Here is a 27439-nt window from a genome sequence, read left to right as displayed (position 1 = left end):
ATGTTTTCTCATGCTGTGAATGGGGAAAAGTAAGTTAAAATGTATCAGAAAATTTATTGTCTGTGTGGGGCTTTCAGAAAATACCAGTTGTCTACTTGTGGTTTGCTCACAAAATATTAAGAGCGTTAAATTAGAATTCTTGTTGATGTCTAGTACCTTTTCAAAAATCTATACAACAACCTAATGTAAAATTAATGGTGTGGTGGTAGTAAGATCTTAGCGTTTGTGTGTGCATGTACTACATAAATGTGCATACACCTGTTTATGCATGTGTATGCACATGCTTGTTTTCACAGGGAAATAATAGGAATAATTTTGATATGTATTGACTCCATTAATATTAGGAAGAGCTTTATTTAGTAGTAATGACTTGTAACGAGAATAAGATCAGAGGCACTACTTATAACTTGTGTTTACTTCATCTTATCAAATGGGGATGAGAGAATTGCTGGCTTTTATTTTTTTCCTGGTCTAAATTTGGATTGAAGTTGGAATGTATTTTGATATGCTTTGGGGCTGTTTATCTTTTTGCTGAACACCTGGAAATATCAAAATTTTATGATTTAGATGGGAAAAATGAAAATCAAATGTTTTTCTTGCTGTAGGACTTCTTGTTCTCAGATGCAGTAAGACAATGGAATTTCTTTTTAAAATAATCTAAACTGGAAAATTGGGGATTGCTATGCCTTTTTTGAGTAATGGGTTCAGGGCAAAAATATACTTGTCTTGCTTTTCATATTCGTATACTTTTTCCAGAATGATGAACCCACAGCTGATTCTTGACATAGTCACTTAACCTTAAAAAGTGACTTACAGTTTCATAGATCTCAACACTCTTAGTGACAGAGCATCAGTATGTTCAAAATTAAGTTTGAATTTATTAATATTTCCCCAGAGCACAAGCGCTAACAAATCAAGGCTTAGCTAAATAAGATAGACATAATTAATACAAAATACCTTAAAAATCAGTATTCTAGGTGGTATTAATACATCATGCATTTGGTGCTTAACTAGTTCTACGAATTAGATATCTACACTAGCTTCAAAGTTAGTATGAAGTTGATCCGGTAATAGTACTAGCACTTGTTTGGCATTTGTTTATTTGAAGAGTTTAAGCCTGTGGTAGGTATTTGAGGGGAGAAACCATGTTAGAAGAAATGTATTTTTGTGTAATTAGAAACCCTGTGTTCTGAAAGACATTATGTCCAGTTTTAGCGAATGGATTGAGGTCTGCACACATAGCTTTCTCTTTTCAATAGATTGTTTTAAAGTACTTGAGTGAAATGATGCTAGTTTCATTTGCTCAGGGTTAGCACTACTTTTAGATCAGTGATAGAATCAGCTTTTTTTTTAAAGATTTAATGTAATTTTTGTGTAATGAGTGAACGTGTTTCTGTACAAAGGTATTTCTGTTTCTTTGTACTGACAGCTAGTTGAAATCTTGCTCGTTTACAGGTAAAAGCATTAATTCAGCTTTGCTGTTAATTATATTGTCACATTTCCTGTCAAGAAAAAGCAGTGAACAAGGCTCAGTTTATATCATGCCTTAATAACAAAGGTACTCTGTCATACCATGCTGTATGCTGAGCATTGTATTTAAATGGGAAGATAAAGTTGACTCATATGAGCACAGCTGAACAAGGTGTGTGTATATATATTATATTTCCATCAAAAATGTGTAAAAATATTTATATGTAGTATATACAATTGAATGCGTATATATGTATACATTCAATTGTAATATATATCTATAACTGTATTTAGATTATTTTTGAAAGAAAAATACTAAAGGAACATTTGACACATTTGAATGTTCCGCTTGCTTTGTTGCTAGGTATACTAAGCCTAGATAAGAATTTTTCTCATTTTCCACTAATCAAGTTTTCAAGGAAGCTTTAATAAAGTTAAACATTGCTAAGTTCTGTGTCTAAACATAACTTTCTTTCATATGCAACTTCATTCCATGCACTTTCGAAGGTCAGCTGAAAACGCTTCATTTCAGATCAAAGCGAGTATGATTGGAATTAAAATTTATTTTTCCTCTGTAGCTTGCTCAAAGAATGTTTGTGTTTATCAGAAAGCAAAATGTGGTGGTTGTCCTGGAAATTGATAAAGAATGTGAAAAAGCAGTTTCATGATTTTCCCTACATGTTAAGAATAAATAGTGAATTAGAAGTTGAAACCATATGCATGTGTACACACATTTTTATGCTTTCATCAACAAAATCTGAAAGCATGGGTGGCATTGTAACTCCTAAATTAAGTGGATGTTTTGAAATAGTTATTTTAGAGGAGAACTCAATTTCAACACAGGAAAAAGTTCAGGGTATGCAGGGAAAACTGCATTAGCAAAAGAGAGGATATAAACAGGAATAAGAATGATCTTCTGTTACCATGCTTGAATTTTGGCATGTATAATTATGTAAGTAGTGACTAGTAGTATGTCCCTACAGGCAATGTTCTCAAGCAGGAAAAAGCATTAACGTGCTTTGCCAGGAGGATTGGATTGCCTTCCATCCGTATCTCATCCATACGCGTGCGGATGTAACGTGTGTTGTTCGACTTGCAGAATGTGTCATCAGTGATTGTAGTAATGTTGTTGTACTGCAAAACAAAACAAGTTTTCATTTTTAAGTAAATACACATGCACACACGCATACACAGACGTAAGTTAGAGAATTGCCAAACTGTAATATTATTATTATCCCCACTCATTTTATTGTCACTGGGATTGATTGTGTTAAAGATAGGTAGGAATCAAGTCTCTTCAAACCAATCAATGAACTGATAAACAATTTGAGGTTTGGAATGTATGGTTGACAAAAGATTATTGCTTTTTTTTTTTTTTTTTTTTTTTTTTACCATTTCTTATTAGCTTTTGTACACCAAGTATAAGAAATTTTTGCATGATAGTTAGCTAAGAGCGTCTGACAGTAAGGGTACTTAAATTTTGCTTTATCCTAGAGAATTATTTCAAGTCTTAACTACTTTTTCCTCCTGTGTATTAATGAGGATGTGCATGTTGAACACTGGTTGTGGCCAAACAAATGAGAGCTAAATTGTTTTATGTGGAGGAGCACTAGACATCTGTAGCACAACTGCAGTTTAAACTGTTTTAGAAGGAAATGGGGATTGGTTTGTGCAGCTAGGTCTTTTTATAATATAAAGTTAAGGAAATAGTTCAGAAATACCTGAAGGTGAAGAATACGCAGACTCTCTGGTAAGTTCAGGGGAACAGACTCCAGTGCATTATGTCCCAAGTAGAGGTAGGCCAAATTTGTCAGCTTCTATTGGAAAGAAAGAGAGAATCATTGCTGATATTGCTTACTCTTGTTTCTGTTGTAAGCCATGTATATTTTTCTGATTGCAGAGAAAGCCAATAAAGTGATCTAACAGGAAATATTTTGCTGTGAGTGTTGAATCCTATTGTACCAAGAAAGTCACAGGCCTTCTATGTGCTGGAAATTTCAGCGTTGGCATACTGGTCATAAAAACTTGACACCACTATAAATATATATCCTTGTTTAATAGCATTTATGTCATCCACAGACTTGTATTTGAGCCATTAGTTTTGAATCCACTATTTCTTTGTGTGTGAGAGAGAAAGGAAGTAGGTAGGATTATATCTTAAAGACAAGAATTTTTAGATGAACTACTACATGAGTGCGCCACTGTCCGTAGGAGTATTATTCCAGAGTGCCTTAAAAACAAAAAACCTGAAAAGCTGCTTTCTCCTAGTTTGTTTCTTTGATCACAAAAACACAAGAAAATCCCAGTGATGGCATACTCCTTTTATTTACCTTGGTTGCCTAGATTGTCATCTTTTACTTACTTTGAAAGCATTTGCTTTGATTCCTCTGCTCTTGATTCTGTTTTGGTTTGCATTAAACGTTGTTAGTTTGGGAGGTAGAACAGGAAGTTTTACAAGCCGATTTTCAGCAAGAGAAAGTTCTTCCAATAACAGAAGCTTTGAAAAGGCTCCATCTTCAATTTCTTCTATCCTATTTCCACTAAAATCAATTCTTCTCAAAGTAGCTATACACAAAAGAAATAGAAATCTAAGTATCAAATTTATAGTTGCGTAGCATACTAAACATGCGTGGTTTTGTTAGATGTTACAATGACAATGGCTGCACTATCCTGTTAGTATTTACATTTGTAGATCACAAAATGTGAATGAAATCCACGCTTGGTTTTCCTCATTATTGAGACTATATATATATATATCCACATGTATGTGATCCTTCCTGTTTGCGTAGAGAAAACATGATTGTAGATCCTGGTAGAATTTGCAGTGTCATAGAGTGAAGTAGGTGGGAGAGATCTCTGGAGCACTGGAAAGAAACGTACACGGTCGTTTAAGACTGGCCAGGAGACAGTCAAATTTGACTTTTAGCACCCTGTTGCTTGATTAAAATGGATATGTGGGCCAAAGCGGGTTATCCATATTGTCTTCACAGTTCCTCTTCTAGCACAAGCACTGAATTAAGTAATACACATTGCATAACCTAGCAAAATATAAAGTATATCTTGTTTTGGCGTAATATTAAAGGACAACAACAAATTCATTATTGTTACAAATTACTTACTAATGTCAGCAAAATCTGAGACTGCTATCCTTTTTATTTTATTAAATCGTGCGTATAGGTACGCTGTTTCCTTTGGCAGTGGGGGTACAGCTTCGATATCTATTTCCTCGCAGTACACTGATCCACTTAAACACACACAGAGCAGACAAGTAGGTAAATCTGAAAGCAAATTATTTTGAGTAGACAGTTAAAAGTTATTCAACTAATATTCAAACAATTTTTTTCTGGTATCTTTACTTCTGGTATCTTCTATAGAGATTTCCCCTCTATTAAATTTTTAGTTGTTCTACCAGCAGCAAGTTCCACACAGATTTAATACCCTGATTTTTTTGTCTGTTTTTGTATTCTTTCATGCGTAATTTCCCTGTGTTATATTCTCTGTTCTTAACTGAGCTTGTCTTGGAATGCTATTAATCCATATTATTTCATTTTTTAAGTGTAGAACATTGTGAATTTGATGACTGCAACGCTTTGGCCATGTTAAATGTAATCTTTAGAACCATTGCTTTCAAAAGAGAAAGTCATGCAGGAGAAATATCTGGAAGTGCCCACGTTTGATATTACAATTGCACTGGAGCATTTCTGGTGGGGTCATGTATACTCTGTGTTACTCCTAGCTACTATTTTGTCTAATCCTCTTTATAAAAACTCTAGTAGTGGTGATTATATAATTGCTTTAGGCAATCTGTTACTGAGTTTTTGTATAGCTATAATTTTGAATAATGACAGAAACTCTATCTCCTTTAATACAGTTTAAGTCTATTATGGCTTGTCCTATCCGTCATAAATGTTAATAAACTATTATTTATTTCTTATTTGTGCTAATTCTTTATGACAGGAATATTCGGATACATATAACAAATACGGCTTTGAATCCAGTTTTGTTACCATTGTTACCTATATACTGCAAAATTTTGGTTGGCTTCCAATTTGGTCTGTAGTAAAGAGTAGTTTTGTGCTGGTAGGTAGTCTGTTAAAACTGCATAGCACAGAAGGATCTTCCCCAATCTGAAGAGTTACACTGGTTTGGCTCAGTATTTACTATTTCAGTATGTACTAGAGCACTTTTTTTTCTCCTTCTCACAAAGGAACTGCAGAAAATGGGATTGACATTTGGAGCTTTAACTTGAGTTCCACCCAGTTTGCTTTTTTTTGATTTGGTTTGTCATCTTCTGTTTGGGGGGGAGATTGTGGGAAAAAAAATGGTATCACTATCTAAAATGCAGCAGTTTCTATGCTTGTCTGAAACTCTGTAGAAACTCTGGGGTTTTCCCAGATTTGTTCCTGTTTTGATGCAGGCTTGTTGACAGATGTTATTTGGCAATAGCTAATCCCTATGATTAAAACTTCAGTGCAGATTGACACTGCAGTGGTCTTGCTGAATCATCTGTGATATCACAGATAGACCCAAAATGTTTCTCTCTTTTCTGTGCTGTGTTTGTCAGAAAACAGCTTTTTCTTTTTACATGTAAAAATCATCATGGCTCATTAGGAGACAATACACCTCAAAGCTAGTAGGAAGAATGTTCCTGACATATTTTAACTGTTTTTGTCCTAGGAATCATATTATGCCCAAATTCATTTACATTTCAATTCAATTTCAAAATTTTTTGGATGTTTTACATGTTAACAGAATCAAAAAATCAAGAATGTATAAAATGTTGACTTCCACAGTCATCAGATGCGCATTGTGAGAACAGAAGTTTCAAGTTAAGCTATTTAACTTAAATATATTTCATTGCAAGCTGGGGAAACTGCGGACTATATTGAAGTATATATTTTCCTTTTCTTGCTTGTACTGCCTAGCTTATTTAATGTGGGTACATCTCTACAGCAAATACAAATGGGTAAGTCTAGAGAGATTCTTATAGGCTGTGTTGTGTATTCAGTGTTTACGTGAAGATACTTTGATTTATTAACCTGTTCTGTCAGAGGCAAAAGTTTAGAAGACTTTCCATAGGAGATATGAAAGATGTTCATAGATCAAAATGTTATTTGTATATCCCTTGTCGTCCTTTGTATATTCAATTTTTATATTCAGAGCCTTTTGTAGAGTTTGCATGTTACAGTATCCATATCCATTAACTTACTTGTATCCTTTGTTGGTTTTACACTGCGTTCGCTGTCATCCCCTTGCAGTCTTAGGGCAGTGTCAAGAGAAACGTTTGTTGCATCCTTTGTGTGAGAGCAAATGATATTTTAAAAAACAATAAGCACAGTATTACAAGGGTCTTAAATAGTACATCTTTTCAAATGAGCTTCCTACATCTTCTTGTGACATTTAATTTTTATATTCATCTTACACACTGGATGACTAAGATGATATATTATCCCTTTTGTATGTGAGCTCTGCGGTTTGAAAGGCAAAAAGGGAAGATGTTGCTGCTACTGTTCTTTGGATAAGACCACTAACCATAAGGGGGCATGGGAGGGTAGAAAATATCAACTGTTATGGGGAAGGAATACGTAAGCAATGAGTGTCTACAAAAACCTGCACTTTTGAAGACACAGTATTTTGCAGAAGGCATAATGCAAAATTTGAAAGGATTCTTATGACTATAATTTAAATTATTTATGTTCAAAAAAAAACCCAAAAAGAATCCCAATGTTTCCTTGCATTTGGAATTATCTGAAATACCCCATAGAGATATTTATTAAACTTTTCAGTTGCACGGAAACTTGTTTTATAAACATGTTCATTTCAGGTGTTGGCTGAAGTTTTGCAGTACGTATTCATTAAATGTACTTAAATCTCTGTTGAACCTGAACTCCTAACAGATAGTCTTTAGTGATGCAGGAAATTATAGGTTTTCATTGAATATGATTGGGATTATAATTACATGCTATTTCCCTTTACAGCAAGTCATACTATGGCTTGCACATATTAAACTTTGGAGGGCCTGTTAGGTTGACCGTAGCAGTTGTGTTTAGCTAGCATCATTTGTTGTCTTTTTTGATGGGTCATACTTGCAGGACAGAGTAAGACAATGTGCTTCTCACTCTACTTGGCTACCAGCAACACATGGGGAGAACTACATCAACAGGTGTGTAGAACATTTTTCTTTAAACATGCTTAATGATCAGGATCTTGGCCTGAGTACAGTAACTGAAGAGAGCTTCTCTGGTTGCTCACAAGAGAAACATTTTTTTTTATTTCCTCATTCAGGCATGTAGCATACTCTTCATCTACTTACAGCAATGTGAAAGTAACACTGTCGGTTTACTTCTGGTACCAACTTTGCTTTATTTATTAGTGGGAATATTTGTATTTAGCAATATAAAACCATTGAGCTTTAGAAACAAGTATCTTGGCCAGCCTCTGTCATTTTGACCCTTTTTTAGCCTGTGAATCATCCATCACTTGGCTTGCCTCTGTGTCTGTCTATCCAGGCTATGGCCTTTTTTTTTTTTTTTTTTTTACAGTTTTGTGGGGTTTTTTGTAATGTTTGGGAGAGGTTGGTTTGTTATAGCAGAACATTTCTCCACAGGTTAGAATGCTGATGACAGTTCAGCAGCTTCTGTGTAGGGTAAAAGATCTGCAGTATTTGGTATAGAGAAGTTGGAGTGTAAGCTGAAAAGTTAGAAGATTCAAACAGCAAATCTTTAAAAATGTTTAGTTTGCACAGTTCTGTCGATTAGGCATGTAAAAACATGATACTGACAGAAGTATTGATGCCCGTAGAAACTTCGGTATAGATGTAGAACAATTGCACTTTTATTGTAGTGTGCTTGGCTCACAAGGGATGCTTTTAATATGCTTTAATATGCTTATGTGAAAAGTGTTTGCTGACATAGCATATGTACCAGCTGTAGGTTTCTAATACAGTATCCTGCTTGAGGTGTGATCCGAGAACAAGTATGCATGCAAGTTCTTTACAGGATACAGCACACAACTAGTTTCTGAAAGCAGGAAATGTCAACAAAAGAATAAAACTGATTATTTACACAATACTGTTAAATACACAAACAATATATTCCCAGGCCCCCAAATAAAAGTAGAAATAACCAGTATATTGGCAGTATTTCCTGGTCAGCTATAGAAATTCCTAGCCATGGAATACTGGTGCAAAAGATTGGTTGGATTATAACTGCAGAAATTTTGTTACTTCCATATATAGGGTATACATTGAAGAAACATTGACCTGCTTACATACTTAAATTCCACCTGCCTCTTGCACTTGACTCTGCAAACATGAGTTCCTCATACAAAACCAGATTACAATTTGATATCTGAACACTTTAAATATCTTTAAAACTTTGGCAAAGTAAATGAATGATTCATCCTGATAACACACAAGGGTGTTCTATGAAGCTGAATGTTTATATTCAATGGAATAATTGAGTACAGACTCATGAAGGTGTCTAACTGAATAGTTCTTCCTGTTGTAGAAATCAAGATTTCATGATTTTAAATTTCTAGTATTTTAAATTTCTAGACAGGAGAGGCTGTTGTTTCAAACAGTAGATGTTATAATGGATATGGCTTGGATTACCTTCTGCTGAATATTACACTGGAGTTCACTTCATTTTTTTGATTACAAACACAAATGTAGATGGTACTTCTGTTTTTTGGAAAAATTCCAGTTCCTTTTTTTTTTTTTTTTTGATTGAGAACACAGTAAGGAGTTAACTGTGTCATGCTTTTCTGACTGGGCATGTTTGAAGAAACTATTGGCACGTATTTCAGTTACAGTTAATGCTTGAAATATTCTGGAAGCTACGATTTCTATTGTAAGTGAATAGAAGACTTGCTTGCATATCCAGTGATTTTAAATTGGGAACCTTGGAACTTGTATAGATGTATTTGTTGCACATAAGGAACTAATTTATTATTTTGCAATGAAAATACGTCACTGGAGGACCGACCCGATGGAAATAATGACCGATTGCATTCCTGGAATTACCCTAAGCAGAACTGTTGGCCTTCAGTAGACCTCCAGTGTATATTGCTGCCAGCACAGACGTTGATTGGTTTGTGGCATATCTGCTGGCACTATTTCCTTATAGGTATACAGTATATTCCTTAGTCGTCTTTTTTGCTAAAATAGTAGTGTATTCCTATTAAAATGATTTTAGAAGCAAATGTCATTTGATGCTGTGCCTAGCTTGTTAAAATTGATGTGGAGCTTTTTAAAATTTGCTTATTGAGTAGATAGTCACCTATTTGTTGAGTTATTTAAAATGGTCTCTTTATCAGAGGTTTATGAAACATGTTACTGTGTCACTGTTGCTGATGTCAGATTCAGAAGTGAATTAGGAATTTTTACTATAAATATTGAGCTGCCATTTTTAGTTTAATACTAGAAAGCTATAATTAAATGGAATTTGAAAAATAGTAAAAATATATGCAGAAATGATTTCTCTATAGATGTACTGGAATTTATTACTTATAACAATTACCTTCTGTTCTCCCCTTTTATTTGTTTATCATGTTATTGTAACAAGTACAGTTAATATTGATAAAAACTACCTTGAGGCTATTAATATCCAGATCTGGTAGTTACCACTTTGTTTAGAAATGTCATTTTCCTTGGCAGCTAGTTTTAGGACAATCATTGTTAGCTTTTTTCCTACCCGTCTGATGAAGTGTTGTATCTTGTTCTGTGCATTTCTTAGGTCCTGTCAGAGCCACTCTGAACAGAAGGATGAGGGTTTTCACTGTGCCTTTCTGCTGAGGCTGTTGCACTTCATTTAACTCATCTCTATTTTTGTGTCTTGTGTTTAAATTAACAAGCATGTATGTGGAGCACATAGCAAAACAGTTCAGAATTGACCGTTTGGGGGTGCTGATGAGTGCCCTAACACATTTTTATTGCAGCGTTTAAGAGTCTGAAAGTGTTAACACTATATGCAACTACAACAGGACTGGACATTCTGTAGTAGCTTAGGACTGCTAAACTGTCAAGTAGCAAAAATACCAGGGGAAAAAAAGGGAAAAAAAAAAAAAAAAAAACAAAAACAAACCAACCACCAGGTAATAGTTTGAATCAAAGGAAAACTGATTTATGATGACAGGTTACATACAATAAAAGCACTGTTTCAAGTTTTTTTTTTTTTTTTTAATAAAAAATAACAACAACCACACAACTAAATAAAATCACCCTCCTTGCTTTTAATTTAAACTTATTTTGTTAATACATTACTCAAACTGTTTAGCTAGTGTGCTAGTACATACTCTTCATGAAACTTGAAAATAGTAGGTACATAACTACAGCAGAGTTTAAAATGCTACATTCTTACTTGCAAAAGCAAGTCTTATGAGGGTTTCTCAAATTGTAGCAAGGGTAGTATTTTTGTGGTTTTAATTGGAGTGCATTTCCCTTATATCTGAAACTATTGTTATGTTTTGCCATTATTGTGAGACTTCTCCACAAAACTTGCATACATGCATGTTACACCTTATTCATTCATATAATGCTTAGCAATTAAAATATTAAACTGATAAGATAAATACCTTTTTTATCTCCTTGGACTGTATTTCATAATCTTGGTGGATCAGGCTTCCCATGGTAACATCTGTATCATAGTCATAAAACTTGAATGGTTCTTGCTGTATAGGTGGTGCTGACTTCACCAAAGGTACAAACACAAACAGAAAAAAAGCAGGCTGCAAAGTCTTCATTTTCTCACAGAACAGTGTATCTGGCTTGCACAGAGCTGATGAAGATCTGCTAGTGTGTTGACTATGGAGAATACTTTCTTTGTGACTGGAAATGAAAATGCAATCCGTCAAAACAATATTTAAAGCCTAGAGAACTAGTTGGCAGGGGTTTCTAACGCATAAGGAACATGGAACAACTTTTAACTCTTGGTATTCTTTAATTAGGCTCCAGTATTATAAAAACTGTTCTTAACGTGAAGACAAACTAGGAAATAACAAACAGCCTTTTCCAACTGGTAAGGGAAAATATTATCTTAATTCCATTTGCTTGTTTTCCAGAGTAGTGCTTTTGGTAACGTCAGGAGGATTTTGTAAAGCAGTTTACAAAACACTTGGTATATACAAACCTGAATCAATTAAACCAAGAGAGGTTTTTCCCTGCTGTCAAGATATCGATATTTGTTATAAGGCATTTAGGTTTGAAAATCATTCTCTCATTGCTCTTGCCTTTACATTTGAAAGTAAATTGCACAACATAACTTTACACACACACCACAGAGTATTTTGCAGGTTGTACACAACTGGGGTTCGTTTGGAGGCTACAAACTTAATTTAAAAGCATTTTAAATACATACGCAATACTTCTTAAAAATAAATATTTGCACAGCATATTTTCCTGCTTGTTGTAATTGAGTGCTTTTCTTAAGCTTTAGGTTAGTATACTTTAAGTTAATATTCTTTTAGGAAAAAATGTCCACCTACCGTTTTAGTAGATTCCAAGTTCTGTGATTGTGTCCTAAAACCAGATATTCTTATGTATATGTTAACCCAAAGTAGACTGATAAAAAGAGTAAAGTTATGAAATACATATGCTGCAATGAATACTTCTTCCAGGATTGACAGTCTTAAAAGTGCTTTCCATGGGGTAAAAAATGCTTTGCCAGCATTCTGTCCCTAGGGTAAGAGGTAATATCCTGGAGCAGGGGGTTGTACTTTGAATAACATTTGTAAATGTTAAATCTGTCTAGTTCATCCCACTTGCTAAAGTGTTGGTTTTCTGCTATGGGGTGATTTACTCTTTATAATTGTTAAGGCTTTTTCTCCAAATCAAATATTAATTGTGCAAACTAGAGGTCTCTAACAAGGCATGTGTTACCCATTTTGTTTAATGGTTTAGCTAAGAGACAAAGCAGCTGCTTTCTGACTGAGACAGAGGTACAGCCAAAACATATGTATAATGTATTAGTCACATTTTTATGACTGATAAAATGTTTCAGTACAACTTGTATATGTTTAGAGAAGTTTCACCTAGGTAAGAAGTGGAAACTGTTCTGTGTGAAGGGTTCTGGAAACAAAAAATACTATTTAGAGTTTGGGGGCAGGGTGGGGGATGTGTTGAGATTTTCAGACGAGTCATCCATGTCTACATTCTTAACTGAAAGACTTACTACAGAATTTATTTAGAAATTGTTTCATAATAAATACTTGTTTCAAGTGAAGTTCTGTTTCAGTTCTATAGATAGCTTAGTAAATACCATCCAGGTGTAGAATTTTTCTATGAAGTAGAAGCAGTGGTATTCTAGATTTCTAATGCATTTCTTCCTCCCCCTATCCTTTTCCTTATTATGTATTTTTGGCAGTCTGTATAAATGGGAGCCAGATGACCAACTTGTAAGTTTACGAAGTAGCTTTTCTAAGTGTTTAAAAAATGTGTAGCAATAAAACCTATCAGGGAGATATTCAGATTAATATTTTAATGACTTCATTTAAATATATGTATATATATATATATATAAGATAGCACTATCACCTAGATAATGTTGGAGATAAACAGTAGACCTATTTGGATAGATTTTCGTGGAAGTTCTGTCTTGTTTAAAACCAGATGTTGTTAGTAAATATGGAAATTGGAGATTGGCAATAGCCATTTGCTGTCTAAACTTTTTTCCAGTTTATAATCACTTGCAATTTTCTGAACTTATTAGGCTTTTATTAAAAAAAAAAAGTTTTTGTTTTAGTTCATATGCAGTTTAAACAATGTTGTAGTTAGGACTTGCAGCTTGCTCTAGAATAATGATTTTGTTGTAAGCATATAACTAAAAATATAAAGGGAACAATGTCAGTAATAATGGAAATTGGACTCTGAATCATTCTGATTGCTGTTCAGGTAGAACAGTAAGAAAACCAAAAGTTTTGAAGTTTTGTGGCTAGGATAATAATATGTTTTCCACTGCATTATGTAGGAACTTAGTTTAAAGGACTGCTACCTACCAGAAAAAGTAGATTCGCTGGGGAAAAGGCAGAAAAGTTGCAACATATCAATTCCACCTTATCATCTCCCATGGTCTCATGCATGTTTCAGGAGTAATAATAGCACCTCTTCTTTGCAGCTGATCTCTTTCCAACCAGCTGTTTCCCCTCCCCACCCCACTGAATATCCAGCCAGCATCTGGCTCTGGAAATCCTTTTTTTTTTTTTTCCCCCCAGTGTTTGCATGTAATCAAAGGGTAAATATTCTAAGGTGAAAATACTGAGTATTGAAACTGACAGCATGACATAACATTGGAATTGTATTTGTTTTATAAGTACGGAAGTCCTGTGAAGCCTTCACAGTATGTATATGTGTACGTATGTAATGTATATGGAATAGCCTATTTTTCCCCACATACTATTAAAAATAAGGGATGCTTACTAGATAACCAAAGCATTGAAAATGTGTTAATGAAAGAAAGCTCTTACTTGCTTGGATCTACAAGAGAAGAGGATGTATAATGTTTGAAGACTTTTGTAATAGCTTCTGCAGAAGAAATTTTCAAGTCTGTTAATCAGTATCAAAAGATTTCACAGGTACACTTACCACAAAAAGTTGTGTAGTGTGCATACTCACTGTTCTGAGTATGTCAGGTAATTAGTTCATCTTGATGTCATCAAGGCTTACCTTAGGGTAGATTTTTCTATCACTTTAAACTGGTAGTGGCAAATAAGGTAGTAGTCCTGTCCTGTAATTCATCTGCTTGTCATCCAACGTGCCAGGAAAAATAAGGTATTAACACCTAATTTCAGATAAAACCAAGTGTTTGTTTTCTTTTTTGTTGCTATTATCTTTATTTATGTAACAAATACTCAACATAAGGAAGTGGATGGCACAAGTGGCTGATAATAAGGAAGGATGGTAGTGCTGCTTTCAGCATCAGGGCTGCTTTGTTTTTGCTCAGAATGACTTGAAATGCTCCTAGAACTCAAATCATCTGAAATGAAAAATGTGGTCTGTGCATTAGCAATAGAGAAGCTACCAGGAAGTACTCACCCTGGCAAGCAGAGAATGCTTTTCAGATGTTTTCAGCATGTAGAAGTTTTACATATAGGTATCTATTTGGATCCTAGTTATAAGGATCTATACACTTAGAAGGTAATTTCTTCTCTGAAATGCTAAATGAGCTCTGTTATTGAATTGAGCTCCAGTTTTCCAAGATGTCCTTGAGAGATTATTTAACGTATTGTTTCTGGTTAGTCAGGTGTGCCTTACTTATTTTTTTAACCTGTGCTATCTCATTTTCACAAACTGATTTACCCACAAAATACCTTCACTTCAAATGTCATGCACATAAAATGACTGCTTTTCTAATTGTAAAATGGAAACCTGGATGAAATTTGAATGGTAATAATGTCCCTACAGTTCTGTAAGGACATGAAATGTAGCTGGAAGTGTAAATGAAATATCACACATTTTTATTTATAGTGGAGGAGTGACAAGTCAGCCTAACAAGGAACACTCAATCTCTGGATTCTGCTTTTAGAAAAACTTAACTTTCTGGAAGAAGGGTTGCATACAGAGTAAGTGTAAAATTTGTTCCCCGGTGTTGCCCTGTATCAAAGAGAGAATGAAGATTAAAAGGCTTTTAGGACAGAAAAAGTGAGAAGCTGGGTAAGTATGGATGGCAGGAGGAAAGCAAACAAAGTGAAGGTAGCTTTTCCAAACTGCAGGAGACATTGCTGATTGCATCTTCTCTGGCATCTTGGAAGGAATCTAGTATTTAGGAGTGTTTAATCTCAAACAAAGGTAAAGTAAAAAATAAAATAAAATAAAAAAAAAAAAATAAAGCTGAAAATATCCCAGAGGAACAGAAGAAAGATTTTTGTTTTGCAGGCAGACAAAAGCAGGTTTTGCATGTCATTTGAACTGGCTGATTTTCAGTTCAGTCTATTTATCTTGTACTTGGAGTGGCCTCATATCTTATGACCTGCTCAGAGCTTCAGGCTGACTACTTTTTCTGCTCTTGCTTTTCCCCAAGGCAGATAAAAAAGAAACCGAAGTTTCCGTTAAAATCTAATCATTCAAGGTCATATGGTAAAAGCTGTCACGAACAGTTCTTACCCAGTGTATGTTGCCAGAGAAAATGACACCAAAGGGAGGGCAGTTCTCTTCATTTTTGGTAGCTTTCAGCAAAACGCAGTTCTCATACATGTTGGCATGTTAAGTACCTTACTTTGCCATGATGATGTTTAGTAATTCTTTAATACTCAGTAGTTTAGTTAAAAAAAAAAAAAAAAAAAAAAAAGTGTTGGAAGAAAGCTTTTCTGTACTCTTTCCTGTTTAAAATGGAACCAGGGGCTGGTTGCTGCTAATTCTCTGTGAGACACTTGTCTTGCTCCTGGTAAACCTCCGCAAGGTGCTGGAGAACTGAGCGCGCTGAAGAGCTGCATTCCAAAGGGGGAAGTCTTTGCCTTCTGTATGGCTGCTGGTTGAAAATGGCTTCGCCAGGGTGCCTGTAGTAGGGACCAGAACTGTCTGTGTAATGACTCCAGACTGTGTGATAGGAGGCGGGATACCAGGAAGAAGGAAAAATTAATAAATGGAAAACAAAAAAAGGGCCTTATTGCTCAGGTACATGGGTTAAGAGAGAGGGCTCTGAGGCAGCAGCAGTAGGGAGAGTGCCATTGGGTTGCTGTCAAGATACTCCTTATGAAATAAACCAAAGCTGAATTTACTTTTAAACACTCAGGTTTGTTCTATATTTAGGCAAAGATGTATTTTTACAGCTGCTTAAAGACCTTGGCTTTCATGATCTATCATAGTCTCTAAAGGACAATATTGGCAAGTTGTATAGTTTCCCATTTTTTATTGTTTTTAAGTGTTCTTGGAAGAACAAATTATGGATTATTGCTTAGATTCCTTATGACTAATGAACAATAGAAATCACATTGTTTAAAAAAAAAATCTGTCTCTTCTGTTGGATAGAAAGACACAGGAACAATCTAAGAAAGCTTCTAAAGACATCTCAGGGTTTATAGACCTAGATGCAATGCTAGATTTTCTTCTGGAAGTGATTTTTTTTTTTTTTTTAACGTCCTACATGGAGCAAAAGCACTGATATTTCTTTGTATGTCTTTCATATGAAATGTGATAAGCCATATGCTCTGGGTTGGAATAATTATAAGAGTCTCCAACAGAACAACTATGTGCCTTGACTGCTGTGTGTATGTGTGCTATGGAACTGCCCTGTGACTCCTGTGTCCCTCTCTGCTCTTTGTTGAGGTCCTGACACACGAGTGTAAAATTAGTTGTAAAGCAGTTTGTGCTCATGCTGGGGTTGCATTCATTCTGGGAACAAAGTGCTGGAGTATCCAGAAGGGAAGAAGCAGCCTCCTGGCTTCTTCTCAAGAAATGCACAGAAATTGGTTGAAGGTGTTACTATGGAAGAGATTGTGTAATATTTAGAAAGTATATTCCACTTCAGCATCCTGGGGGGATGGGGGAGGTTCTAGAGATGGTATTAAATCTGCAGTAAATGGTTATCATGTCTTAAAAAGAGAACTTGGAGTACTCTTAGAGATTCAGAATGACCAAAGCAGTATCAGAGATAAGAATTTATGCATAAACACATCGAGTGCTTTTATGAAAAGTTACAACGGTTTCCAAGGCTCAGTGAATTGGATTAGGTTAAGGTCACTGTCAGAGCAACCAGCTGCAACAGAGAAACAGTTGAAAAATGACCTAGTGATTGTATGAGCATCCTTCCATATGTTTCTTATTTATAATCAGAATTTTTTAAAGCTGAAGACACTACCTTTATTCCTTGCATTTCCATTTTTGGAAGAGAAACAGACTCCTTGTGTCAGTTACTGTGTCTTACATTAATAAAGCACATCTTAAAAATCGTGCACGATGGTAATCAGAAATCAAACTATTGTTAACAAATACAAATGATATCAAGAGTAACAGTACTGTCTGCTATTCACCCAGATCCATGGGTGAATATATTGAAGTTATTATGTCTTGAACTTTGCCTGTTTATCATCAGTTACATCCTGAATGAAAACCAATCTACTTTGATTTATTGAAATTGCTTAGAATTCCTTCCAGAATCGATGTGGCTTACTTATAACAATATCATTTAGTTAGAGCTATTGCTACATCTACAGGGACACTAGAGATGAGGCTCCAAGACTCAGTGCCCTGACACCTCTTTTTAGTTTTATGTTCCTGTCGTGTGTTCCTTACCTTATTCATAGTACCTACTTTACTCTTTGTATTTATGGTTAGTCTTCATGTTTATCTATTTTTGCTTTCTCATGTGCATTATAATAGGGGAAGGCTAGTTAATTTATTTTTTATTTGTGGATGCTGAATTTATGCAAAGAATTGGGATAGCACTGGAAAATTATTGAAATCCTGAAATTCTCTTTTGGTGAATAATTTTTTAAAATAAAAAATGTATGTTTGCTTTTTTTTTTCAAGTAGGAAATGCCTATGTTTATTGCTTGCAATGATCAAGTTCAGAAACTAAGAAGGAAATTGATTCATATTGAAAGACTGGAATGTGAATATGTTCAAAGAAGTCAGAAAGCTTGAAATGCAAACCATCTGTTGGCTATAAAGGAGTTTTTGTCCATGTAATTTATCAGAATACTGAAGTAAATATCTGAAAAATTAAGGTTTACGAGCATGAAAATTCAAGAGCCAGAAAAAGATAAAACAAGTTCCTATTATTTTGAGACTAAAGGAAGAAATATAAATGGTTGGGTTAGACTATTGTTCTTTCTTTTTTATTTTGATTTTTCATAATAACTACATCTTGTGGCATATAGATGTAGTGAAGAAGTCTGTCAGTTGTATTGTAGTTTTGAGAACTTGAATTCTGTGAACTAAAGCTTAGTCATAACTGTTTTCCAGAAATCCATGAGTTTTTCCCTGTAGAGTTGTGTGGGTATCAAAACATTCTGCAAGGTTCTACTACTGCCTTGCTTATTCTTATGCACTATAGATACTGCTCATAATACTTAGCTTAAATTTCAAGAAGGTTCCATCTTTGTTTACAGAGATATGACTTGGAAGACACAGCTCTGAACAGTTTGTCCATGTTTATCAGTTATTGTTTTTCTGGCTATGTTTCTGCTGTTATTTTAATTAAATAACGCATTTTTTGAAGTGAATCTTCTGATAAACCCTACTTGCTGTAGGCTTGCTGTCATTTCCCAGAGGACTTTGAATTATGTGAACTTGATTCTTTCTAGACGTAACAAACCTGAACATGTGTATACTCAGGGATGCACCTGATGTGCTGCAGCTTTTAATGAATTTTAATCAGTGGCTAGTCTGAAGTAGACTGTGCTGTATGGTTCCAGTCCTTAGTTGCTAATGCAGAGACCGTGCTATAAGCCAGCTCAGGCTTTGTTTCCATATTTACTGACTCTGCTGTAAATAAACTAATCAGACTGTTTGACATTTATTAGGTTCAACTGTCACTGATAAAATAATGTTTTAATGCATGTTTAGTTCTTAGTTTAAGGATTTATTCCATACTGAAAAAAAGACCATATAATATTCTGAAAATAAACACCAGAGCAAGAAACAAGCAAATACATTTTGACACCAAAATGTGTATGTTTCTCTAGTGGGATAATTTGGCTTATACAGAGCTCCACACTCCTGTGGCTAGGCTCCTTTGTGTACCTGAATCAGGATCGGTAACTGCTACAGAGCACTGCAACATGCAGCATTGCAGACATGCTGTTCCCCAATTTAATGAACTTGTGTATGCCTTGGTATATAAACACAGTGCTTAAAGTGAATTAAAATTCAAATATCACAGAATTTCTAGGTTGGAAGAGACCTCAAGATCATCAAGTCCAACCTCTGACCTAACGCTAGCAGTCCCCACTAAACCATATCCCTAAGCTCTACATCTAAACGTCTTTTAAAGACTTCCAGGGATGGTGACTCCACCACTTCCCTGGGCAGCCTGTTCCAATGTCTAACAACCCTTTCGGTAAAGAAGTTCTTCCTAAGATCCAACCTAAAACTCCCCTGGCGCAACTTAAGCCCATTCCCCCTCGTCCTGTCACCAGGCACGTGGGAGAACAGGCCAACCCCCACCTCGCTACAGCCTCCTTTAAGGTACCTGTAGAGAGCAATAAGGTCGCCCCTGAGCCTCCTCTTCTCCAGGCTGAACAAGCCCAGCTCCCTCAGCCGCTCCTCGTAGGACTTGTTCTCCAGGCCCCTCACCAGCTTCGTCTCCCTTCTCTGCACCCGCTCAAGCACCTCGATGTCCTTCTTGTAGCAAGGGGTCCAAAACTGAACACAGTACTCGAGGTGCGGCCTCGAGTACAGAGCTGAGTACAGGGGGACAATCACTTCCCTAGCCCTGCTGGCCACACTGTTTCTTATGCAAGCCAGGATGCCGTTGGCCTTCTTGGCCACCTGAGCACACTGCTGGCTCATATTCAGCCGACTATCCACCATCACTCCCAGGTCCTTCTCTGCCTGGCAGCTCTCCAACCACTCCTCTCCCAGCCTGTAGCTCTGCTTGGGGTTGTTGCGCCCCACGTGCAGGACCCGGCACTTGGCCTTGTTGAACTTCGTGCAGTTGACCTCAGCCCATCGGTGCAGCCTATCCAGATCAAAGGAGGATCAAATCAAATATATTTTATATTGAGGATCAAAATCAAATATATTAAAAATGCAAATATATTAAGGCATTAAGCGTATAGCAGTAGTGAGGAGCAATGGAAGCATGCTAGCCATAGTCAAAGACAGTGAGAATGTAGTGGGTATGTAGTTTGGACATGGAGTTCCAAACAAATTAGTGTACAGTGTCCTGTCTCCAAAAATAGCTGGAAGCAGGTACCTTGGGAAGACTGAGAATAAAACAAGCATATATCATTCTTCTCTACTCCCATTTACAAATATTCTTCCATTTGCCAACTATTTTCTGCTCAGCACTTCCGCATCTACTGTGCTTTCTGCCCAACAACCTGCAGTGAATCTTTTCCAAGAAATACAGTTACTTATCCAGTCTTCCCTTAAAACCACATGTGAAAGGGTTGCTGTGTTCACTGTGTTCTTAGGCACGCAGTTTAACGAGCTGACTACACATTGCCTGCAAACTTCTTTTTCTCTGCTTGGCTTATACCTGACCCATGCCAGCTTTCTTTAATACCTCCTTGCTCCTGCACTGGAGCAGTTGATCCTGGGACCCATGGTGTGTGTGGAACTCATAATCTTGTAAACATCTCTTTTATTTCCCCTTAGCCATCTCTTTTCTTAGCTGGCGAGTCCCAGCCAACTTAATATTGTTTATATAGAAACCATTCCTTACCTTTGGTGCCCTTACAATCTCTCTCTAATCCTCTGCTGATTATGCCATATGTAAAGATTACGGGTAGCTCAAGGGGTCAGAAGTCTCCAGCATGTTAAATGTCTGGGTCAGTGGCATAATGATGTCTGGTGCTAGAGTCAGTGCTTTCGTGGTACCATCTATTGTTACTTCCAAGTTTTGCTCCTGAGTGATGGTACTCAAGTCATTATTTGTTAGGTTTTAGGTGAAGCTAATATTATCTTTTCACAAAACCATTACTTTACATTTAATGATGCTGAATTTCATTTACTATTTTAGCATCCTGGTAGCGTGTCATTCTTCTTCATCTCTTAGCAATCTTTGTTGTCATCTCTCAGATCACCCCAATTTGCTGGGCACCAGCCCTTTGCAAAACTCCTGCAAATGGACTTCCTCCACAACAAGACCTGACTGCTTAACTTTAATGCTTTTAATCTTTCCTATATTTCATTTGGTTTTGTCTGTGCTGTCACCTCTCAGTCTGTGGCAGCTTGATTTCCTCAAAAATTCTTCAGAAATTAATGGTAGGCAATTTGAACCAGGATCTCTCTTGTACACACCTCTCGTGATTCCCGCAACAAACTCGACGAGATTTGCAAGGTAGAACATGCTTTCACAGATGCCATATCCACTCATACCAATGTCAACTGTAGTTATCTAGGTGTCAGTTGATTCTGAACTTCATGATAACTTCTCTCTCTAATATAGACATAGGGCTAGCAGGTCTTTAGTTCCCTGACCATCTTGAAATCTTTTCTAAAAAATAGCATTGTATTTGCCACACAGGATATAATATTAATAGAATGAAATATGAATTATGATGGTTCTGCTTATAATACAATTTTCATGTTCTATGTGAATGAATTTAATGTAATAATTACTGAAAACTTTAGAACTATATTATCAGTTTGATTTATGTTTAAACTACAAGAAACATATGTAACTGGTTACTAAAAGTCTGTCTTTAAAGCTACTTTAAAAATAAAGCTAAGCAGAAAGTTTGTGATAAAAGATTTATAGTACTATTATATTTGAATAGTGTTTTTTAAGGTTGAGCAAGACTTTCAAAAAAGTCTGTTAATTTAGATTTGCATTTTGTGCACCGTTCTTTTACACTTACAATCTGAAAGAGATGAAAAGTTATAACAATTCCCTAAGGATAATATAGTATAAGTTTATATTAATAAAACCATACATACATATATATTTAAAATTGTGTATATAATGTACATACGTTTTTTGAGAGCATTTAAATACTATAATGAATACATTTATATATTATTCTTTAAGGAAGCCAGAGGTTCTTGAAGCTGATAAATGTTAATAAACTATTTTTTTAATAAAGGAAGATAAATTCTGTTGAGTTCTAGCTACACATTTACAGATTTGTGTAGCTACCATAAAAATACTTTGCCATAAATATATTTGTTCATAAAATGCAAGAGAAAAAGGGGTAGAGAGGAGAGAAGATTTCTTAAGTGAGACAACATAAGACTCCAAGTCGATAATGACATAATAAATTTTGTATGTATAAATTTTTATAAGCAGTTGTTCTTAAAGACTGGGGTATATTCATGGGCTTATGAGGAATTTCTCTCCATTTAAAGGTACAGATGCATGACTGATTTTTTTCATTTGTTAGTATATTAATTCTTGTATCAGAATCCAAAATATACCAAGAAGGGCTTCAAAACAAAACCGATCTTATAAGAAAGAAAACTGACCAACTTTTTAGAAATTCTAATACAAATTTGCTTGTAATTTTATATGGCGTTTTTAGTTTTCCTAGACTTAAAGTATAATATAACATTGGGAGTATGATATATAGTTTATCGCACTCATTAGTTTTTCTTGTGGAAATGATGATTCTTCCTCACTATTAACAAAGGTTTATCAGGAGATGAAATGCTGATTTTTTTTATTTTTTATTTTTTAAAAGGGGGGGGTAATTAATAATAATAAAAAAAATAAAGCTGAAGTGCCCTCTAATAGTATCCTATACCGTAGTGATTTGCAACTCTTTCTAGGCATATAACATAACAATAAACTTTCCATAGTTCAAACAGTATATATTACTTTTCTGTGGGTTACTTTAAGCAATTTTTTTCTACTTTGAAGCAGAATATATCTTACTGGTATTATCTATGCAGAGGGATGGTCTTAATAAAGTCTGGAATGCCACTATTTGTGCCTGTTCTAGCTGATGAGCAATTCTAATCAAAAAGTGTTACATTTTCAATGCCTTCTAAAGTATAGGTAAAACTTAAATACTGATACTTAAATACTGATGGTTGAGAGTTATATTAATGCACATCCTAAGATCACTGAAGAGAGGTTGTTCATTGTCTATATAAACAACTAAAATCTGCTTTTTGAAAGACTTGTTACAGTCAAGGTACAAGCGGAGGAATAAGTATTATAATATATCTTGGCAAAACACTGGAAACAGATATTAAAAAGATTTGGAACTCCATGTTCGTGAGTTTCCTGTCCATCTAGATATTGAAAGAAGCAACATCTGTATTTCTGGAAGATGTGCAGGAACCTTCTGAAAGTGTTTTTGTAACATATGTAACACATGTTTTTCTCTAATATATCTTTTTTACTGCTGTCAGAATAGTAGAATAATAGTAGAATGTCCATCTAGCTGGATGGATTTTTGCCGTTATCCACATGTTCCCGTTGAGCATGATGTTGATCTGATATAAACGTTTTGCAAGATGAATCACTTTAGAACATACAAACCTTTTTCAGGTCACTTTTCTTCTGCTTAGACTGCCAGCTCTCAGATGAGTTCATCATTACCTCAGGTTATATATCAGACTGCTACTAAATGCTGACATGAGTGTACTTTGCTACCAGTATTATGGCTTTTACTACACCAGTAATGTCACATTTATGTACACTGAAATCCTATATCTCCACTTTATATAAACGTATCTTAAATACCCCAAACTATCCAGCTGTTCTGAAATGGACACAAGTACCCCACAAGTAAGCAAAAGTTTCCATGTATACTCATTAACAGAGATGTTATCACTGAAAGTAAGGATAAAAGTAGTTGTTTTCTTCTTCATGATCTTCTTCAGTTTCTTGATCATGTGTTTCATGATCATCTTCTGCTTCATCGTATTCTTCTGGTGTTAATAATCGGCGAAACACTGGTGTTCTTAGTTGAGTTGACTTGTTGACGTTACTGTTTTGTTCACCATAATAAATGGTTCTAATGTGAGGGAAGCAGAAGAAGGCATACGTGCTCATTGGAGTTGTTAGTTTATTTTGGTCCACCCGTATATACGTTAATTGTTTGGTGTTCATTGGATCAATAGATGGACACATCAAAGTAACATTTATCACTGTAAGAGAGAAAAATGTTCATTAAAATACAGAAAACAGTTATATTTAAGAACAATTACAAAATTGAAATTTTGGAGTTTAAAACGGAAAATATTTTGTTTTGCACATTATCAAAGTTGTCCTTTGTTTTTAATCAGTTTTTTAAATTACAGTGATAACACTTTTGGAATTTACAAAATATAAGGTTGTGGGGTAAACAAATATATGTATATGAATATATAAAATCTGTAATTACTAGTTTATATTAATGGAATATTTTTGTGGTTCCTTTTCCCTGTATGTGATTTTTATTAATTGTCTTATCAGAAGCAAGTTTCAAAGTGAACTTAGCTAATTATATGAAAAAAAAATAATACAGAATATTTGCAAAATATCTGCATTGAAATTATAGTTAAGATGGAAAAATGAAATTCCCTCTAGTTTACCGTTGGTAGGTCCCAGCTAACCAAGGATGTGTTTACATTCCAGCTTGAAGAAGATAGGTTGATATTCTTTCTACACTGTAAGCTAAAAGCTGCATGGAACCACTTACTCCTGAGAGATACATTGCATATGAATTTTGGGTCAAGGCCACGAGAACTCATTAGTTCAGAACACTAATGGCTCAAGCTCATCAGTCTGCAAAGAGGAGAATCACAGTACCTCTTGAGAAACATGTAAATTTAGCTGACTACTGTGCTTGGTTTATAAGTGACCTGAGAGCTGTAAAGTGGCAGGTCCTCAAAACCAAGGACACAACAAAAGTGATGGGTTTTATCTAGGCTAAAAGTGCTGAATTCTGGTTGTTAAAGTATGCTGATCCCACTCTTCACAACCAACCCCAAAATCCACTACGTTTTTTGTTTTTCAAGAATTACATCAACATACTTTCAATGTCATTGTCTTCAATATACAAATGCTGCAGACTTCTTGGAATGTAGAATAATTGTTTCAATTTGTTATGTCCAAGATTAAGTTCTAAAAGGTTAGGTAGATTAAAGGTGTTGTATGGAATGTTCTGCAGGTTGTTGTGGGACATTCTTAGAGCAATGATTTTTGGAAGTCTGCTGAAATAGTTTTCTGGAATATAAGAAATCGAATTGTTTTCAAGAGAGAGATACATAAGTGATGATGGTAGATCAGGAGGCATAGTCTCTAATTTGTTGTTGCATAAGTTGATTTGCATTAAATTTTTCATGACTGAAAAGCGTTTTCCTTTGAGTACGGAGTCATCAAGAAAGTTATTGCAAAGGTCAAGCATGGTTATGTTTGGTAATCCTTCCAATGCATTTCCGGATAACTGAGAAATTTTATTGAAACCAAGGAGCAGTCGCTCCAGAGAGCTTGGGAGTGGGAATGGAAATTCTTCTAACTCATTATGCTGTAGATGAAGCTGCACTAAATGTGACAGTTTGGCAAAAACTCCATGGTCAATCATATGAAATTTAATTTTGTTGTGGCTGAGATTAATTTCTCTTAAAATGGTAACATTAGTGAATGGTCCTGCAGGTACAGCTTCAATATCATTGTTTTGCAGATAGAGTTGTTGGACGTGAGCGGGGATATTTGGTATCATCTTAAGTTTACGGTGATCACAGTACATTGATAGTGGAAAAGCTGGTGGACAAAAGCATTCTCTGGCACACTCGACTGGAACAGGAAAGCGGGGAACTTCAGCTTGTGGACTTGGATTAAAATAATAGGAATGCTGATGATCTGGCTCATCATCATATTCATCCCCAAAATCATAGTCTTCGTATTGACAAAAGACCATAGCAGTCCAGAGGAGGTAAATGATTGATAGCTGGCTCAGAATCCCCATATTTAAAATTGTTTGTTGTACTCTGTTGATGAGAAGGAAAAAATAAGTTTACCAGATAGTCATAAGCTAAATGACATACAACCTTATCAGTTTTAAGAAGCAATAGTATTAAACTAATGTAAATAAGCATAATAATGTATTTTCTTGGGAGCACTGTCAGTGGCACTAGTAGCTGTACTGGGTCTGACTGGGATGGAGTTGCCTCTCCCTGCAGGCCCATATGGTGCTGTAGTCTGCACCTGCAGCTCAAACAGTTGACTCACCAAAGGGATATGTCATATCATACGAGGTCACACTCAGCAATGAAAGGTGGGAAAGGGGAAGAAGTGGGGGCAGGTCTCTCATTATGAAGACATCCATCTTCCCAAATGACCACTACAGGTATTGAGGCCCTGCTTCCTAGGATGTGGCCAAACATCACTTGTTGATGGGCAGTAGAGAGTAACATTTGTCTCTGTGCTTGTGCACAGCCTTTGCTTGCTTTTTTCTCTTTTCCATTTCCCTTTAATTAAATTATCCTTATCACAACCTGTGAGCTTTTTTCTTTTTCCTTTCCAGCATACTTTCTTCTCCCCCTCTTCTTCTAAGGAGAGGAAGTGAGAGTGGTTGTGGTGGAGTTCAGCTGCCCAGCAGGGTAAAACCACCACAGCAGCAAAAGCAATTTTTCATTCGGATCTTCCAAGAAACTGCCATAAACAACTATAATAGCCTTGAAGTAAATATAAGTTTTCTTTCAGTTTGGATAAGGAAGAACTTTCTACTTGTGCTGTGTCTTTTACTGAGGGATACCATAACATCTCTGAGAAGTAGCAGGAAAAATGATCCCAGTCTTCCTTCTTCTCTGCCATACATCAAAATGGGATAAGTTGCAAAAAAAAAACACACGTGAAATGGCACAGACCGGTGTTTGTATTAGACAGCTTAGATGCTGCATTCTTTCCAGTTTAATGGGTTAAACATCAGCCTTACAGATCAGCTTTAAAGGGGTGCAGATGAAATTCCCATGGAATGTTTATTTCTCAGACCTTTGAAAACACCTGTGTAACCTTATTAAACTATTTGAAGATGAAAACAACTGATACTTAAAATGCGAGTTCTCTCACTAGGAACTTGAACAGCACAAAAGTAGTGTGGCCAATATCATAGAAATGTTGTTTGGAAGGGGTGTTGGGAGATAGTGTAGTCCAGCATGCTGCTCAAAGTGTGTCCATCTCCAACAGTGGATTACATCAGCCTAGACTTTAGGTGAGCCTTGAAAAACTTGGAGTGGAATTCTAACATCTCTCTGAACAACCCAAGTTAGTGCTATCCTGCCCTCCTTGTGAGCAAGTTTGCTAGTCTGATCGAACCTCCAAGCCATGCTTGCGTCTGTCGCTCTTGCGATGAGCAGACAGCTATTACTGTTAAAGATAAACCACACATTCTCACCTAGGGTGAAGTAACTGCAGAAAAAAGTGTAGCATTGTTTCTATAA

At 35.6% G+C, this 27439-nt stretch overlaps 3 protein-coding genes across 4 annotated transcripts in view; 1 reads left to right on the top strand and 2 right to left on the bottom strand.

Moving 5' to 3' along the window:
* The window catches only part of CENPP (centromere protein P), a 139974-nt gene that overhangs the window by 17217 nt on the left and 95318 nt on the right, over positions 1-27439 (top strand). The window lies entirely within an intron of this gene.
* On the bottom strand, positions 102-12134 carry OGN (osteoglycin). The gene is made up of 7 exons (XM_082767943.1): positions 11953-12134; positions 11044-11296; positions 6680-6764; positions 4590-4748; positions 3833-4035; positions 3192-3287; positions 102-2604 (listed from the first exon to the last, which is right to left on the bottom strand). The coding sequence occupies exons 2-7, from the start codon at positions 11209-11211 to the stop codon at positions 2434-2436; spliced, it is 882 nt and encodes a 293-aa protein (XP_082624069.1). The 5' UTR covers positions 11212-11296; positions 11953-12134; the 3' UTR covers positions 102-2433.
* On the bottom strand, positions 23786-25965 carry OMD (osteomodulin; the record flags this gene model as incomplete). The annotated part of the gene is made up of 2 exons (XM_082767939.1): positions 23786-24163; positions 25032-25965. The coding sequence occupies 2 exons, from the start codon at positions 25963-25965 to the stop codon at positions 23844-23846; spliced, it is 1254 nt and encodes a 417-aa protein (XP_082624065.1). The 3' UTR covers positions 23786-23843.

Source organism: Aythya marila, assembly GCF_965140915.1.
Source record: "Aythya marila genome assembly, chromosome: 10".
Classification (NCBI taxonomy): Eukaryota; Metazoa; Chordata; class Aves; order Anseriformes; family Anatidae; genus Aythya; species Aythya marila.
This window is presented reverse-complemented; position numbering and strand designations above follow the sequence as displayed.